At 43.7% G+C, this 18,203-nt stretch overlaps 1 protein-coding gene across 1 annotated transcript in view; it reads left to right on the forward strand.

Annotated features, from left to right (window-relative positions):
- The window catches only part of LOC124795817 (peroxidase-like), a 285,537-nt gene that overhangs the window by 194,813 nt on the left and 72,521 nt on the right, over window positions 1-18,203 (forward strand). The window contains exons 7-9 of the mRNA XM_047259901.1: window positions 14,189-14,362; window positions 14,726-14,804; window positions 16,730-16,875. Coding sequence (XP_047115857.1) covers window positions 14,189-14,362; window positions 14,726-14,804; window positions 16,730-16,875 — 399 coding nt within the window. The remainder of the gene's footprint in view (window positions 1-14,188; window positions 14,363-14,725; window positions 14,805-16,729; window positions 16,876-18,203) is intronic.

The raw sequence follows: 18,203 nt of genomic DNA on the forward strand, positions 1-18,203 counted from the left end.
TAAAAACAAGTTGCAAATACTGCAGGAGTGTCTGATTATGAAGAACTGAAGAAGTTAGCTTCTAAGAGGCCCAGATGGACAGCTGCTAACTAATCGAAGGATTGATGATGAAACAGACGGATTTACATACTCTCTGTAATCAGACAAATTTTATTAAAAAAAAACTTTGTCTGAAAATTTAATCCGAATTCTCTTCCCAACATTATCATTCTCCTTACGCCCTCCCTTTCCCCAGAAGAGTAGGAACACCATTATTAAGAACTGACCTTTTCTAATAAAAAAAATCCTCCTCTAATATTTTCTTCTGCTCCAACAATACGTCTTAACGCTTTGTAAGTGGTGTTACACTCTCATAAAACCTTGAATCACTCACATAGCCGTGTTCTTTATGTACGACAGACGAGAAATACGCTGCCCAGTCGCATTAATGTTATCGCCTGTCGAAACCCGGAATGACCGCTGCAGGGTGTTCTGGAAGAGATCAGTGAGGGAGGGTCTCGAAGCTACCGAAAGTAATGTGGAGCCACGCTGACTCCAGTCGAATAGACAGCTGCATAAGGTTTCTTGGTTGAGGACCCGTGGCGCGAACAGTCCGATCGAGGTGGTCCCACAGATTCTTGATTGGGTTTAAATCCGAGGAGTTTGATAGCTAAGGGAGTACAGTAAACTCACCCTGGTACTCTTCGATCTTGCACGTAGACTGTCAGCTGTTGTGACACGTTGCATTGTTCTGCTGATAGATGCCGTCATGCCGATGAAAAACAAACTTCATAAAGGTGTGGACATGGCCTTCAAGGATAGATGCATACTTGTTTGGATCCAATCTGCTTCCAGAATAACGAGATCACCCAACTAATGGCACAAAAACATTCCACAGACCATAACGCTCACTCCTTGCTTCCTTTCAGACGCTTCACGCTCCACACACCGATGGATCATAAATAGTGAGTCATCTGTAAAGACCATCTTTCGCCATTCAGTGGACGTCCAATTGCGGTATTGCCGTGCAAATTCTAGCTTTCGTCACCGATGAACAGTAGTCGGCATGGGTGCATGAACCAAGCGCTTGCTGCGGACGCCCACCCGCAGCAACTTTCGCTGAACGCTCGTTGAAGAGACACTGCTTATACCCCCTTGGTTCATCTGGCCGATCAGTTGCTCAACAGCTGCACGTCTATTCGCCCGTATACATCTCCGAAGCTTCGGCGCCGGTTTTGGATAGCGACGTTTTGCTCTGCAGTGTATACTTTACCATCAGCTACACGCGAACAGTTTAGAAACTTAGCCCTTTCGGAAATGCTTCCAACCTTGCCCCGAAAGCTAATGAGCACGCCCTTTTGGACGTCAGATACGTCGCTTCGTTTCCACATTACGACAACGACTGTGCTGTTCTCCCGCGTCTCCCGACACGTTTTATGTACCCTTCCCTTCTAGTACTGCCACCTGCCATCTGTATGTAGTTATTGCACGATTTTGTCGAATGTAAGTGGTGATCGTGTAATTGCTGCGTATTAAAATGAAGAGACCTCATTGATAGTATATTACGACAGTGTTTACTCATCGGTCACGGTATCGCTACGACACTGAACCAAAGACATCCCTGTACAAGGAGAAGACATAAGTCAAGCAATGATCATAATAGTATCTCTGGCGTATGAAATACGAGATCACTGCAGTTCCTCCCTCTTGTCAATTCTGTTACATTTTCCACAGAACAACTATCGGATGGAATGAAATCACTTAAAATTCGATTCCAGAGTTTCTTGTTCCTCTCGCCTGCTCTGAGCTAAAGAATTCTCGGAACGAATTTCCGATGGTATCATTATTTCTACCTGTTGTTAAATAGGACTCTAGCTATATCTGAACTCATGGAAACTTGTAACTTAAGAAAATTTCATAAATTGAAGTCGACATCAATATTCAAAACCTTTTCACTTATGACATCAAGGATTGCAAGTGGGTGCCTTTACGTTCTAACTGAAAATTCCTTGAGTTGGAACACCATTAAAAAATGAGCCATCCGTTTGTGCCTCATAACCCTTTCAGAGTTTTATTTACTCTTCAAGACTGTACAGAAGTCTTGCGCCTGGTGAAATTAACCTTTGAATGGGACTCAGCTTGAGCTGGTAGAAACCTTAAATTTCCTCAGTTTGGCCAAAAAATGACGTCGAATTTTCTACCAGATCTTACCTACCAGGTATACCCATACCTACCGATATAACAGGTATTTTAGATACTGAAATGAAATAATAAAAAAAAACAGTAATTAAATAATAACATTTGAATATTCCAAAGTTAAACGTGTCTCGCACTTAATACTTAGTAGTCATGCACAAAGTGAAAAAAAGCTACTTTCAACCCTTCAAGGCATTATCAATTGCATGACACAGATTAGTTTATTGTAGCCGCTAATAGTTTTTACCTAGGGACTTAAATGTCAAAGAAGAGGATAGGAGGTGTTTCATCTATTCTTGGGGCAGTAAATTTTATTACAACAGCAATTAATATGTGATCAGAAAGAATAGCTCTAGATCAAACACCGCTATTTATTTTTAGATTTACTCCAATAACTGTAATAGTGAATTGGAGTTTTAATCATGTATTGTTTACAGCTAGACCTGTAAATAGCGGATATCACTGAAGTGAAGTAAGAACGTGAGTGGCTACGTTTTTCGTTACTGGTATACTGCTACAAGAATAAAAATTCCAAATTTTCACCTTAAACCTTCGACAGGGAAGCGCATTTGTTGAGAAGCGACTGTCGACTTCATCAAAGATTTATGGAGTTCGGCTGATAAATTTAACAGAACAATATCACAATATATTTACTGGTTTCTCAAGAAGTAATAACAGTTCGCTTCAGCAGAACGACAAGAAATTGGAAGGTTATGGATAATACGTATAATGTTGTGTCACCCACAATAATCTTGGTCGGCGTTTTCACCTCTCCTTGACAGTATTCATATTCACTGATGAAATGTTATCAGAGATATTTTCGTCACAATCTGAGATATTGTGATACCAACAGCAACAACACTACGACAAAAAATACCGTTGTTTCTCATTAATACAGATGTGATTTGGTCATAAAAGAGTTCAACATTCAGTCATAAAAATCTGATCCTATGGGGCCAGACTGCTGAGATCATCGCTCCCTAAGCTTACACACTACATAATCTAACTTAAACTAACTTACGCTAAGGACAACACATACACCCCACACACACCCATGCCCGAGGGAGGACTCGAATCTCCCGACTGTCGGGTGGGGGGGGGGGGGGGGGGTTGGGAACCGTGGTAAAGCGCCCTACACCACGCGGCTTCCCCGCGCTCCGCCTAATTGCAGAAAATGTATGCCGTAGCAAAACAAACTTCAAATATCTAGTGAAATAGCATTACCTCTGCAGAAATCGTTCGGCAGCCGAACAGTTCAAAATGGTGATCTCATGGATAACGATGTTCCATAGACGAATTTTTAATTAAAAATTCATACTACATACAGCTAAAAACAACTAAGTTTTAATCACACCAGCAGTACTGATGACTAATACGAGATTTAGACACAATATTTTAATTATCAGCTCAAAAAATAAAGTTACTCAATTAATCTCTGCCGGCCGGGCTGACCGAGCTGTTCTAGGCGCTACAGTCTGGAACCGCGCGACCGCTACTGTCGCAGGTTCGAATCCTGCCTGGGGCATGGGTGTGTGTGATGTCCTTAGGTTAGTTAGGTTTAAGTAGTTCTAAGTTCTAGGGGAATGATGACCTCAGAAGTTAAGACTCATAGTGCTCAGTGCCATTTGAACCAATTAATTTCTTTGTTTGTTTGCGGCACATGTCCACGGTCCTAGATCGCAATGAAATCCATTGCCACACTACCACGGCACACTGCTAGAGCAAACAAAACAAAATGGCGCAGCCAGGGATATAGTTATGTATCGTGCAGTACTTCGTTTTCGGCATTTGTTGAGGAACAACGCTGCAAAAAATTCATGCTGAGCTGCCAGAAATGTACGGCATAACCTAGCGGTTAGGTGACAGCATAACAAGGATGAATGACTAACAGGGGTCCGCGCATAATTGTCATCATCTGTTTTGTCCAAATGTATGGTATTTGCAGGTCTTCGCCGGAAATGAGAGTGAAAGAAGTCGAAGCTCCCGATGACAAAGCTTTTAGAGAAAATAGCATTTTCGGCGCAGGTTGGGCGTGGCATCAGCCATTTTTTTTAACATAGTGTTACGACACTGGATAGTAAGGGGTAGAAAATTTTAAATTATTATTAAACCTCATCAACGTATCCATGCCAGAGACAGAGTAGGAAGCAGGAAAGAGCCAGTATGTTGTGAGTGGGTCAGGCCCTCGACACGTTACGATACCCTCTTCTGAGTGAGAATATGCATTTATCAGATAGAAGACGGAGACAGAAACCAAAGGATGGGAAACAGTCATATCCGTTAGCTCATAAGACATGGTGCAAGAAACTCCTATCTTTTACACCAGAACACGTAGTAAGGAACGGACGCGGCAGTTAACAGCCTGTTAGGGCAATATAGCAGAATTAGAACACATGTGATCATTACGAACTGAGCCTCACGTCATAGCCTCACCCTTACCCCTATAAATACTCCAGCGTTCCAGCCCTCGAGATGAGTTGATCATTGGGATTGAGGGCATTCACAGTAATAGCTCTCGATTCCATGATTGCAACACTGTAGTGAATCTATGAGCTAGATGCTCCAGCACAGTCTATGTACTCAAGATGATGATCTTTGCTTGGTGAACTGCATGCTGCTTGCTGCTCACCATCTGTTGATGGAGAAACTGACTTTCTTCTGGCAACAGCAGGGTTAGTAGGGTACTGCCAGCACTGAATTTCAGCGCATGAGCCAGCAACATGGCTTCTTGGGTTCAATGTTCCTGTTCAACACTCAATGTCCTCCAGATGCTGAAACCTACCAGGTGGTAGGGAGGAGGTCAACTGACCACATGACTACCAAAACAGGTGCTTCACAGATGGATTATCATAGGTCATCATAGAATTCAGAGTGCGACTGAGGAGACTCCAGACAACCAATGCAACATCACTCCGTGTGGGAAACGGCCGCCCCTGCTCGCCAGCAACTCCAAGTGGCTTCAGGGTCGTTAATATCGTATTCTGGGCTTTTGACTGCTGAGCTGACTGGGCAGACATCAGCAAGAAATCAAGGCGCAGCTGAATGAGCAAAAGCCTAGGCTCGTGCGGAAGAGCGACGACTTGTAAACATTGTGCATAAATGATTGAACCCTAATAATGTTTTTCTGGCACCAAAGACGCTTCCCAGGTTCCCAACAGCTGTCCTGGCTTCACTCAAAGCTGTCTCCACTTGACCTCTCTGCCACAGTTTCCAAGCAGCGGTTAACACAGCGGGAAGAGTACAGAACGGTATCCATGGGTCGTACAGTCGAACCCTTATGTGGACATTTTTCTTTTTGTTTTCGATTTTTAGGTTACATATACTGCAAATAAACCGAAAATTTTCACTACATGGTATCGTATCTAGATCTGCATCTACACCTATATGAATACTCCGTGAATCACACTTAAGTGTCTGGCAGTTGGTTTATCGAACCACCTTCACCATAATTCTCTATTATTCGAATCTCGAACAGCGCGCGAAAAAAACGAACACCTATATCTCTCTGTGTGAACTCTGATTTCTCTTATTTTATTATGATCATATTTTCTCCCTACGTAGATCGGTGTTAACAAGATATTTTCTCATTCGGAGGAGGAAGTTGGTGGTATAAATTTCGTGGGAAGATTCCATCGCAATTAAAAACGCCTCTGTTTTAATTATGTCCACCCCAAATCCTGTATCATGTCAGTGTCACTCTGTCCCCTATTTCGCAATACTCATCTTCGAACTTGCTCGATGTACTCCGTTAATTCTACCTGGTAAGGATTTCAGACCGCGCAGCAGTACAGGCGTTCTGGCAAGAAAAAGCGCAGTCTTTGGTCTCCCTTTCCACAACATTCTCTATGTGTTCTTTCCGGTTTAAGTTATTCATAATTGTAGTCTAACGACTTCCTTCTAGCACTCATGTGGATGGTCTCAAACTTTTCATTATTTAGGGTCAATTGCCAATTTTTGCGCCACACAGATATCTTTTCTAAGTCGTTTTGCAATACGTTTTGATCTTCTGATGACTTTACTACACTATAAATGACAGCATCATCTGCTGCTCAGATTGTCTCGTGCACCATTTATACATACAAGAAACACCAGAGGCTCTATAAAATCATCTTGGGGAGCGCCGGAAATCACTTCTGTTCTACTCGATGACTTTCCATCAGTTACTACGAACTGTCACCTATTTGATAGGCAATCACGAATCCAGTCACGTAACTCAAAAATGGTTCAAAAGGCTCTGAGCACTATGGGACTTAACATCTGAGGTCATCAGTCCCCGAGAACTTAGAACTACTTAAACCTAACTAACCTAAGGACATCACACACATCCATGCCCGAGGCAGGATTGGAACCTGCGACCTTAGCGGTCGCGCGGTTCCAGACTGTAGCGCCTAGAACCGCTCGGCCACCCCGGCCGGCTCACGTAACTCAGACGATATTCCTTAAGCACTTAATTTCTTTACAAGCCGCTTGTGTGATACAGTGTCAACATCCTTCTGGAAATCTAGAAATACGGAATCAATCTGAAATCCCTTGTAAATAACACTCAACGTATCGTGTGACTAAAGAGCTACTAGTTGTGTTTCACAATGACGATGTTTCCTAAATCCGTGTTGACTGTGTGTCAATAGACCGTTCTCCTCGAAGTAATTCATAGCGTATGCTCCAAAATCCTGATGTATATCGACGTTAATGATACGGAACTATAATTTAGTACATTAATCCTACTACCTTTCTTGAATATTGGCGTGAATTATGCAACTTTCCACTTTTTGGGTACGGATCTTTGGTCGAGCGAGCGTTGTGATTGTTAAATATGGAGGTACCGCAAGAGCATACTCTGGAAGGAACCTAATAGGTATATAGTAAGGACCGGAAGACTTAATTTTATTAAGTGATTTAAGTTGCTTCACCACTCCGAGGGTATCTACTTCTAAGTTATTCTTGTTGTCAGCTGTTCTTATTTCGAGATCTGGAATATTTACTTCGACTTCTTTGGTGAAGCAAGTTCTGAAGGCTGTGTTTAGTAATTCTGCTTTGGCAGCACTATCGTCGTTAGTTCAAAAAATGGTTCAAATGGCCCTGAGCACTATGGAACTTAATTGCTGAGGTCATCAGTCCCCTGGAACTTAGAACTACTTAAACCTAAGTAACCTAAGGACGTCACACACATCCATGCCCGAGGCAGGATTCGAACCTGCGACCGTCGCGGTAGCGCGGTTCCAGACTGTAGCGCCTAGAACCGCTTGGCCACCCCGGCCGGCTCGTCGTTAGTATTTCCATTGCTATCGCTCAGAGAAGGCATTGATTGCGTCTTGCCGCTAGCGTACTTCGCATACGAGCAAAATCTCTTATTTTTGGAGGATCTGGAAGTTACAACATTCAGTCTCGCTGCAACAACCATGAACCCGTTTTGATGCTCGTTATTAGCTCGGGATTATTTGTTGCTGAGAGGTCAACTGTGTTTTCAAAACCGTTCACTATTCATATGGCCCCATGAACGAACTGCCCGAAATAATTTTCAGAGAATTCGTTTAGCTCAATTTCGGATGATGTTTTATGCGTACCTCCAGATTTAAACATGTATTTTCGCCAACATATCGAAATTAAATTAAAGTCACCACCAACTATAATTGTCGGAAAAGAATCAAATTTTTATTTTATTCCGGTTGCCAAGAATGACCTCTGTCCATACTAACTCACAGGAACTATCTACATCAATTTCGCAACAAGATAAACTACTTCTAAAGGCAACAAACACGCCACTGCCAACTGTATTAACCTATCCTTTCTGAACACCATCAGGTTCTTCATAAAAATTTCGGCTGAACTTATCTCCAGATCTAATGTGCTCTCAGTGCATATAACGATTTGAGCATCAGTGCTTTCTATTAGCGCTTGGAGCTCTGGTACTTTCCCAAGACAGCTACAACAATTTACAACTGTATACCGATGGTTCCTGTATCGGCGTTTCTCCTGTGTTCGACCTGCACCCTTTGAGACTGAAGCTCTTTTTATGTTTTCCCAAGGCCCTGTAACCTAAAAAAAGCGCCCAGTCCACGCCACACAGACCCTACTACCCGTGTAGCCGCTTCCTGCGATTAGTGGCCCCTGACCTGTTCAGTTGATCCCAAAATCGTACCACCATATGGCGAGAAATCTGCAGCCTACGCGGTTGCAGAATCGTCTGAGCCTCTGATTCAGGCCCTCCACTCGTCTCTGTACGAGAGGTCCGCAATCGACCCTGTCGACTATGCTGCAAATGGTGGGCTCTGCTTTCATCTTGCAAGCAAGACTGACAGCTTTTATCACTTCTGTCAGCCTGTAAGTAGGCTGTTTAGGTTTTTATGTTGGTAACACCACGTAGCGCTCTATACGAAAATCACTGACTGTGCTGTGTGCAGTCTGTGGCTGGTTGGCATTGTTGAAATATTCTCCATTGTAGTGTTGGGTAGTTGGATGTGAATAGCACGTAGCGTTGCGCAGTTGGAGGTGAGCCGCCAGCAGTGGTGGATGTGGGGAGAGAGATAGCGGAGTTTTGAGAGCGGATGATCTGGACGTGTGTCTATCAGAGACAGTAAATTTATAAGACTGGATGTCATGAACTGATATATATATATATATATATATATTATATGCAGGGTGATTCAAAAAGAATACCACAACTTTAGGAATTTAAAACTCTGCAACGACAAAAAACCAGAGCTAAGCACTATCTGTCGGCGAATTAAGGGAGCTATAAAGTTTCATTTAGTTGTACATTTGTTCGCTTGAGGCGCTGTTGACTAGGCTGAAAACCAAACTACCCGAGGCAGCCCGTGACAGAGCACTTCATCACTGGCCTCCAAGAAGCCCTGATCTTACCCCCTGCGATTTTTTCTTATGGGGGTATGTTAAGGATATGGTGTTTCGGCCACCTCTCCCAGCCACCATTGATGATTTGAAACGAGAAATAACAGCAGCTATCCAAACTGTTACGCCTGATATGCTACAGAGAGTGTGGAACGAGTTGGAGTATCGGGTTGATATTGCTCGTGTGTCTGGAGGGGGCCATATTGAACATCTCTGAACTTGTTTTTGAGTGAAAAAAAAACCTTTTTAAATACTCTTTGTAATGATGTATAACAGAAGGTTATATTATGTTTCTTTCATTAAATACACATTTTTAAAGTTGTGGTATTCTTTTTGAATCACCCTGTATTTTGAACACTATTAAGGTAAATACATTGTTTGTTCTCTATCAAAATCTTTCATTTGCTAACTATGCCTATCAGTAGTTAGTGACTTCAGTAGTTAGAATCTTTTATTTAGCTGGTAGTATTGGCGCTCGCTGTATTGCATGAAAGGTCTAGGTTGTTGTTAGTCAGGGCCATTCTTTTGTAGAGATTATTGAAAGTCAGACTGCGTTGCGCTAAAAATACTGTGTGTCAGTTTAGTGTTGATCAGAATAAGTAAAGACAGTAATGTCTGAGTGCGTTCAGTTCTGCTCAGCTGTTTGAAAATCAAATAACGTAGAGGTTTATCAGCACATCATTAATTTTTCCTAAGGGGACATTACAAGCCGCTCGAAATAATAAGGAATCTCTTCCGATCCAAAGCGACACATATCATTGTTACTGACGAGAGCCACTACCTGCCTCAAGGCATCGAGAAGGACCCGTTCCACGTCTGGAATGACTCCACCCGGTATGCAAACGTAGTGCACATTGGCTTTCTTTCCCTCCATGAGGGCCCCATAATGCACCTATCATTGGAGCTCCCAACTGCCAATAATCGCACCCTCTGTGGTTGCCCAGATCTTGCAGGCTGAGAGGTTTCCTCTGAAACAGGACAGACGACGACATCTGGCTCAGCGACGGTATCAGCCAAAGACAGCACTTGGAACCTGTTTGTCAGTCTAACCGGGGAGGCCTTAGTGTGCCCCCTAGGAAGTCTTTCGCCACCCGCCGCCCCCTGAAGCGACCTCCCACTAGACCACGGATGAGGCGTCAATCTCAGTGCGAGCAGTAGCTGAGCTGGCCACTGGTACAGACCGATCAGCGTGCTGGACGTCCGTTGGATCCTCACAGCCACCCACAACAATGACGCCCATCCACTGCAGCTTTAAGCTGTGTAACCGAAGCCATCACAGCCTGGTGCTGGGAGCGAAGTGTCACCAACTCGGCTCGCATCCACACACAGCAATCACAGTCCTTATCCATACTAAAGACCGTGGAAAACTACACTACACAGACAAGAAGGACTATCGACACGCGCTGCGGAACTCTACTGTAGACACAGAGGAAAACGCAATAACTGTGTCTAATAAAGTAGATTAACAAGCAGAGATTCAAAAACTGAACTACTAAAGCACTCAGGTGCGACTAAATAATTCGCTCGTTATTTGGAACTTGTAATATGTCACAAAATTGGTTTACTTTCCGATACAAACGAAAACGCGAGAGTTATGTCCGTTAAATATTAAATTAACACAGAGAATCTTAAGAAACTTAACTATCCTAGCACACCGATGAAACTGTACAATTATTTCCTGGTTAGGAACTCGTAAAATGTCACAAAATCGGTTACTTTCCTGTTGCTGCTTGTTTCTCAACCGGATGCTGCTGCCCGACTAGTATCGTACTTATTAATAATTTCATAAAAGGCATGAAAAGAGAAGGCAAAGGAAAATATTGGACTGGAATAAGTTTCTGGAATACTTTTATTATTAGATACTTTCATTAACCGTTGATGATTTACTCTTACTGGAGTAGGATTCATCGTAAAAACAGGGTAATCAGTAATTTTCTCATTTTACACACATTATAAACGCCGCATTTTTACAATTCTATGTTTGTTCTAAAGATTCTGTAGAAAACAAACATAGTCTATATTCATTGCACAGTTTTGGGAGCAGAGCGTGTATCATGTGCTGGTGATGTACAATGGAATGTATTTTAATGCAGTTTTTTCGTGATGTGATTTCTTTTTCTCTCTCGTTAAGAGCAGTTTTTAAGGTTTTTGGTTGAATTCCTTATCTGATCGTATAAACAGACTTCGTAGAATTGCACTAACGAAATGCATCTGGTTGGATCACTTTAATACTGCACGATGGCAATCGTCCTTCATCTCAAAAATTCTCGTAGTATAGTTGTAGATCCGATTAACAGAAGAAATTTGTTCTACTGCACGTAAGTCTTCATCACATCAGGCAAAAAAGTTTTATGTGACGGTGTTGTAAGTTTCCCAGATTTTGAAGAAGTAATGACGAGATTTCTATATTTTGCCACGTGCTCACCCACCGTTTCTTGAATCTGTGGTACGCAAGAGCCAGTACTCTCTTGCAGGCATACATATACTGTTCGCCATAATTTTCCAGAGAGGGTTACAGCATACTGCGCTATATACGAGTGGCTTACTTTGTTCATTTTCGGTTTATTTCCGGCGGAAGTGACGTAAAAGATAAAAAATAAAAGAAGTTTCCGCCTAGGGACTCTGCCTCACGATCCACTGACTCCGTTCTGTGCGCCAACCGCTGCATGAAAAATTACGCTAACGTAAGTAGATCATGCCTCTATCGACGCCGCCGAAATGCTGTTTTTTCTACATCCTTGGCCATCTGGAACTCCCCCTTCTGTCACTTTCATTTCTGGCCAAACCCTGCTTGTATCACCAATTTGGAAGAGATCGATAACGACGAGTAGGCGCGGTCTCGTTGTAAAAGGGAAGTGGCAGAACATGTTTCTGTTTAGAACCAGGAATCGTTAGAGAAGTGGAGGTTCTGGTGCTCAAAGACCGACATCATATAAATGAGGTTACTGTGGAAAAAGCGGAAATGGTCACGCATCAGTTTTCAGCAATTGGACAGTGGCAAACGTCGCCGCCTGCAGGGTTCCGCAACTTTTCGCACACACTCAAATTGCGAGCCGAGTCGGAGCAGCAGTTGAAATGCAAATGCAAATGACTTATTTACCCAGCTAACCGCGATGGAGAAGCCCTAAGAGCATCAGTATGACTACGAGAGATAGTCCCGAACCAAGGAATGGAAATATTTTGATTTACTATCGCCCGAAAATGTGAAGACGAACAATTATCGGCCAAGATGACAGTGTATGTTAATTTAATTCTTGTTTTATTTATTTGTAGACACTAGTTTGGTGCAGTGCTAACAGATTATGCTTCTAAAAGAGAAACTGTCACAGAAACGTACTACAGAAATTTCGACAGTTAAATAGGCACCTATGGACAAGATACGTGCTTTATTGTAAGTGGAGAAGTGACCGCCACATCGCTTTTAGGCAATGTGTTTCCCGACTAGTTAACGGGAGACTGTCAAGACGAAGCATTGCGGGAAGTTGTCTAAGAAGGTGGTTTTGCTCCACGCCACAGTTCCACGTCATTCTACCCAGGACTTATTCTTCCTCACGACCCTTACTATTCTTCATGACACTCCGTGACTTCTTCCTCTTTCCGTGGACGAAGAAACCATTGCGTGGCACGTATTTCCGCAATGACGATGAGGTGATTTTCGGAGTAGAAAGTTTGCTGAATCGCCAAATATGCAGACTTCCACAACCACGGGCTGCGCCGAGTCACCCATCTTTGGTAAAAATGTGTCACACTACGGAAGGATTAACTCCATCGCTAAGTTTCTCAGTCACAGTTTGATTAATCAAAACTCTGTCATTAACTCTCGTATTCAGATTGGCTACAATACGCTGGAGTCGAGATTGCGGGTTGTTTCGCAGTAAAGCTGTCATCTACCCGAACGTCGGTTTCAACACCTCAGTTCTTACAACAGGTCGTATTGCAGGCGGTATGCCCTCTTTCCCTCAGGCCTTTTGCTCTCAAGTCTCATTGCAGCGATATAAATACATTTATCAGTATTCTGCCAACCATTACATACTGCCGTGATGAAGGACTCAGTGCATCAGTATCATTTCAAAATCTTTCTGTTTCATCTATGGATGACCAGTGGCAGGAACGACAACCAGTAAGTCTCTGTGTAATCCCAAATTCCTCTAATAATACTGTCAATATAACCACATGACGTGTGTATCGGAGGCATAGGTCCTTAAGGGACAGTCAAACGAAAACGACACAGATGGTAAAAATAAGTAAACTGCTAATTATTTCAAAAGTAATAGCCCTAACTGTGACCACATTTACCCCATAATGCGACAAGACGGTCAGTGTCTTCATGGACAAGTGTTCTGTTGGTTATGTAACCAAGATTCTGCCCAGGTGTGCACCTCCTGGTCCGACGCAAGTCAACGACGACGAATGTGTTTCTTCACTGCTCCAAAAATGTGGAAATGGCGTGGGGAGATATCAGGACGGTATCGTGAATGTGATTTCTATTGTTTTGGAGCCACAAAGAAATACATTCGTGGCCGTAGTTTTGCTGGGTACAGTCATGGTTCCATAGGCAACCGCGTACATTTTTCTGTGAAGGCATTGGCCATTTTGTCGCACGGTGGATAAATGTATTAACACTTATGGTTTTACTTTTGAAATAAGAAACACTTTACTTACTTTTTTCCGATTTGTCTCGTTTTCATTTGACTGCCCCTAATAATAAGGTTAGGCAACGGCCTTGCCGCAGTGGATACACCGGTTCCCGTAAGATCATCGAAATTAAGCGCAGTCGGGCGTGGCCGGCACTTGGATGGGTGACCATCCAGGCCGCCATGCGCTGTTGCCATTTTTCGGGGTGCACTCAGCCTCGTGATGCCAATTGAGGAGCTACTCGACCGAATAGTAGCGGCTCCGGTCAAAGAAAACCATCATAACGACCGGGAGAGCGGTGTGCTGACCACACGCCCCTCCTATCCGCATCCTCACCAGAGGATGACACGGCGATCCGATGGTCCCGATGGGCCACTTGTGGCCTGAAGACGGAGTGCTTTAATAATAAGGTTGCTTGACTGTTGTTGGAAACTACGATTTCGAAATTTTAAGAGTAAGCCATTCAGCGACGCACTGCAAAATGGGTTCGAGAATCTTTGGTTTTGACCGTGAGTCATTTCTGTTGCAGACCCCATTAACCGCAACGAACCAGAGGAGTGCTGCCACCGCCCGCCGCACCTGCGCAACCCCTACTGCTTGGACATCCTCATTCCAGAAGACGACTACTTCTACAGCCTGTTCAACGTCCGCTGCCAGGATTTCGTCAGAGGTTTCCCCGGGGCGAGGCCCGGCTGCAGACTCGGTAAGCCGAAAAGCTCCATCGGCAACTGAAGAAAGCAAACTACTGACTGCCTACATTCGTCGGTGCTCGCCCTAATCCCATTTTTCTGGTTTCTTACTTCTTTATCGTGGTGTATCTTCAGTTTAAGGATCGCTTTAACCGCGTCTTTTGTACATTGTTGTGCACTAAATTAAATGTCTTGTGGTCAACTGTTACCTGAGTCTCTGATCCTTGAGATATACTGTGCAGAAATATGCAGTCAGTCCTCGAATATTCCTTACTCTCAGAAACTAATGTGATAATATTATACATAAGGGAGTCTGAGGTTCTGCAGAGTCTCATGAGAACGTGGAACTTAAATGGTTACTGCACTCTTGCTTCCAGGCTCCAGGGTGCCGTTTAACACATTAACTGGCGTGCTCGATGGCAACACGGTATACGGAGTCACAGAGAAGTTTGCCAGGTAAGTGAGTAGACTCTCTTAGTAGCATAGATTTTGGACGTGACAGCACAGTAGGTATTGTCGTCATAGTTAACTGTGGAATTACTAAATTTCGAGAATTAGTAACACGTTAAAAGACGAAGGTAATACCGGGCCACTCAGTAATTATGACAATCTCACCTTTACTTGAATTATATAGTAAGCTGTAGTTTTAATATTCCAACAAGGCTGATGCCAAATTTACGTTCAATTTCTCTTGCTTTTCTTCCCAAAAGAAAATGAAGAACGATTTTTTCCTCCTTTGCATTTTCGTTTGAGAAATATGAAATGCAGATTGGAAGCGAAGCGCTAATATTATCTCATTACCTCAGTTTTCAGATTGTCCATGAATCACTAGTTTCCATAAAATGTCCTGTGCCAGACGCATATTCACATTGCTCCTTCAAATGAAGGTCTGTATTTGATCCTGGCAGACTACTTTTGGCGAGAGTTCTCTATGCCGGTGTTAAAAACTAAACTACGCCCGAAAAGGCCATGAACGCCCAACGGTACCGACCGTCAGCCGTGTCATCCTCAGCCCACAGGCGTCACTGGATGCGGATATGGAGGGACATGTGGTCAGCACACTGCTCTCCCGGCCAAGTGTCACTTTACGCTCCTTCTCAATCTAGTAGCTCCTCAGTTTGCCTCACAAGAGCTGAGTGCACCCCACTTACCAACAACGATAGACAGACTGGACGCTCACCTATCCAAGTGTTAGCCGAGACCCACAGCCCTCAATTTCGGTGATGTGACGGGAACCAGTGTTACCACTGCGGTAAGGCCGTTGGCATATGCCAGCGTTAGGATCATTACATAGGTACTAAATACATTCTAAGACAAGGAAAAAAACGTCGCACCATGAAGGAGTTATCCAAATGGGACGGAAATCGGGACGATCCAGACAGGCCTTCAGCCTGGAATCTCACTGACTGGAGTAGAATTCCCTTCACTGATGAGTCCCGCCTCGAAATGACCCCGATCACCAGCGGTGACTCGTCTGGAGACGTCCCGGACAGCGGTTTGATACCAGCCTGACTGTCGCCAGCCACATAGCGCGACACTCAGGAGTCATGATCTGAGGGAACATTTGTTTTCATAGCAGTATCCCTGTGGTTGTCATCCGCGGCACTCTTACAGCACAGTTTTTTTCCCCCCTTGTAGGCAAGCCTCCTGGGCTCACATTTCAGCACGATAATGCCCGCCCCACATGGCGAGAGTTTCTACTGCTTCACTTCGTGCTTGTCAAACCCTGCCTTGGCCAGCAGCAAGGTCACGGATCTCACCACAATTGCGAACGTTAGGAACATTATGGAAGTCATGCCAACTGAACAGAATATGGTACGATATCCGTCAAGAAGACATTCAAGAACTCTATCAATGCCAAACCGAATACCAGCTTGTGTAAGGGCCAGAGTTGATTTAGTGACTTGTCAGTTTGTGAAGCTTTTCCTATAGGATAAATCATCCAATTTTTCTGAAACTGTAATCAATTGTTTGTGTCTGTACATTCACATGACATCTACCGATTTCTGCTCCATTCGGGTAAGTCCCTCACGGTGTGCCATTTTCTTTTCTTTTTTCCTCAGAGTGTATGACCTAGTTAATTATGCTATTTGATTCTAATTTAGTATGGAATCCAACAATGCATATCTAACAGTCTTTTGGCAGTTTCCTCGGGACGACTTTATTAACAAACTATTCTTGCCCTCCCACAGCTAGGTCTTCCAACCGACGTCCCTACCACTGATTTGGCGTGTTCCTTCCTTTTCATATCACTTTGTAGTGTTACCTGAAACCATTCAAATGACATGACAGACTCTAATTGGCAAATATATTATTAATTATTAAAGTTAATAATCTCGTTTACGTGTTCAGATTTAGACGTGGTCCGGTATGACTTACAGGCACCTACGCGCCGGCTACGGCGGTCTGCTGCGCATGAACCCGGTGTTCAACGAGTTCGGCCTCAAGGACCTGCTGCCACTCAAGCTGGATATCCCGGATGAGGGCTGCACGCGGCCCAACAGGTCCATGTACTGCTTCGAGGGAGGTCAGTATGCTGCCGGAAAACCTACTGTCAGATTAAAACTGTATGTCGGGCTTCGCCTACAACGTGGGACCTTGTCTTTCTCGGCCAATGCTCGTATCAGCTTAACTATCCCACATCCACTACTTTACTTCTGCTCTTCTGCTTCTTCTCACCTACATCAGTACAATGCAGGCAGCCACAGCCATTGGAATTCGTGGTAATGTGAACGTGGATAAAACCGCAAACACCTGTTAATTCATGACTTGTTCACCAGCGGTTTCGCTGCGTTAAAGCAACCTCTTCAGATGGATTTACATAGAAAGGAAAGTATTCTTGTAACCTATATATTTAAAAAATTAATTATGGATAGCCAGTAAAATAAACCCAAATAAATAGTAACTAAAGTAGTGTTGTGGATTGGCAGGAGAGCCAACCCAGGAAAACTAGAGGAAGGCGAAAGGCACGCGTTTTAGCTCACGCAGGCTGGCGTGAGGTCTGGAACAGGACAAGGAAATTAGACCTTAGAAAAACGGACGTAGCTGGTGGAATACTTAACTTTAATCCGTAAATGGTGAACGTCGGTCTTGACGGTACATTATTACAGTATCAATAGTAACTGGTACTGGCGCCTTGCTAGGTCGTAGCAAATGACGTAGCTGAAGGCTATGCTAACTATCGTCTCGGCAAATGAGCGCGTATTTTGTCAGTGAACCATCGCTAGCAAAGTCGGTTGTACAACTGGGGTAAGTGCTAGGAAGTCTCTCTAGACCGGCCGTGTGGCGGCGCTCAGTCTGCAATCACTGATAGTGGCGACACGCGGGTCCGACGTATACTAACGGACCGCGGCCGATTTAAAGGCTACCGCCTAGCAAGTGTGGTGTCTGGTGGTGACACCACAAGTAGTGTCACTTAGATTAGCACACGGAGACGCCCCAACAGAACCCAACCCCATAAAGGGAGGGAGTGGTCAACGAATAGTAACCGGCAGAGCACTGGGGCGAATAGTGCAGGGGATAAGGCACTATGAGAAAAATAACCGTAATTTATGTAATAAATAGGACTGAAATGTAATATAAGAAGCATAAAATAAGACACTATCAATAGAGCAGTTGTCTGGGAAACGCAACCCATTAACTAGACCCGTTAGTACGAAGATAAAAATCCTCAGGAGGAAAAAGTTATGCAAGAGTAAAAATCGGGAAGCAAGATGTTAACTAAGCCGGGGGGCCAATACGTGCAGACTGAATGCAGATGAAGGACAAAAAATAATTAAAAAAACTTTGTAAAGTTATAAAACTTATTTGACACAACCTACCAATAACTAGTCAGAACCGAGGGTGAACATCAGA

Source organism: Schistocerca piceifrons, chromosome 1, assembly GCF_021461385.2.
Source record: "Schistocerca piceifrons isolate TAMUIC-IGC-003096 chromosome 1, iqSchPice1.1, whole genome shotgun sequence".
Classification (NCBI taxonomy): Eukaryota; Metazoa; Arthropoda; class Insecta; order Orthoptera; family Acrididae; genus Schistocerca; species Schistocerca piceifrons.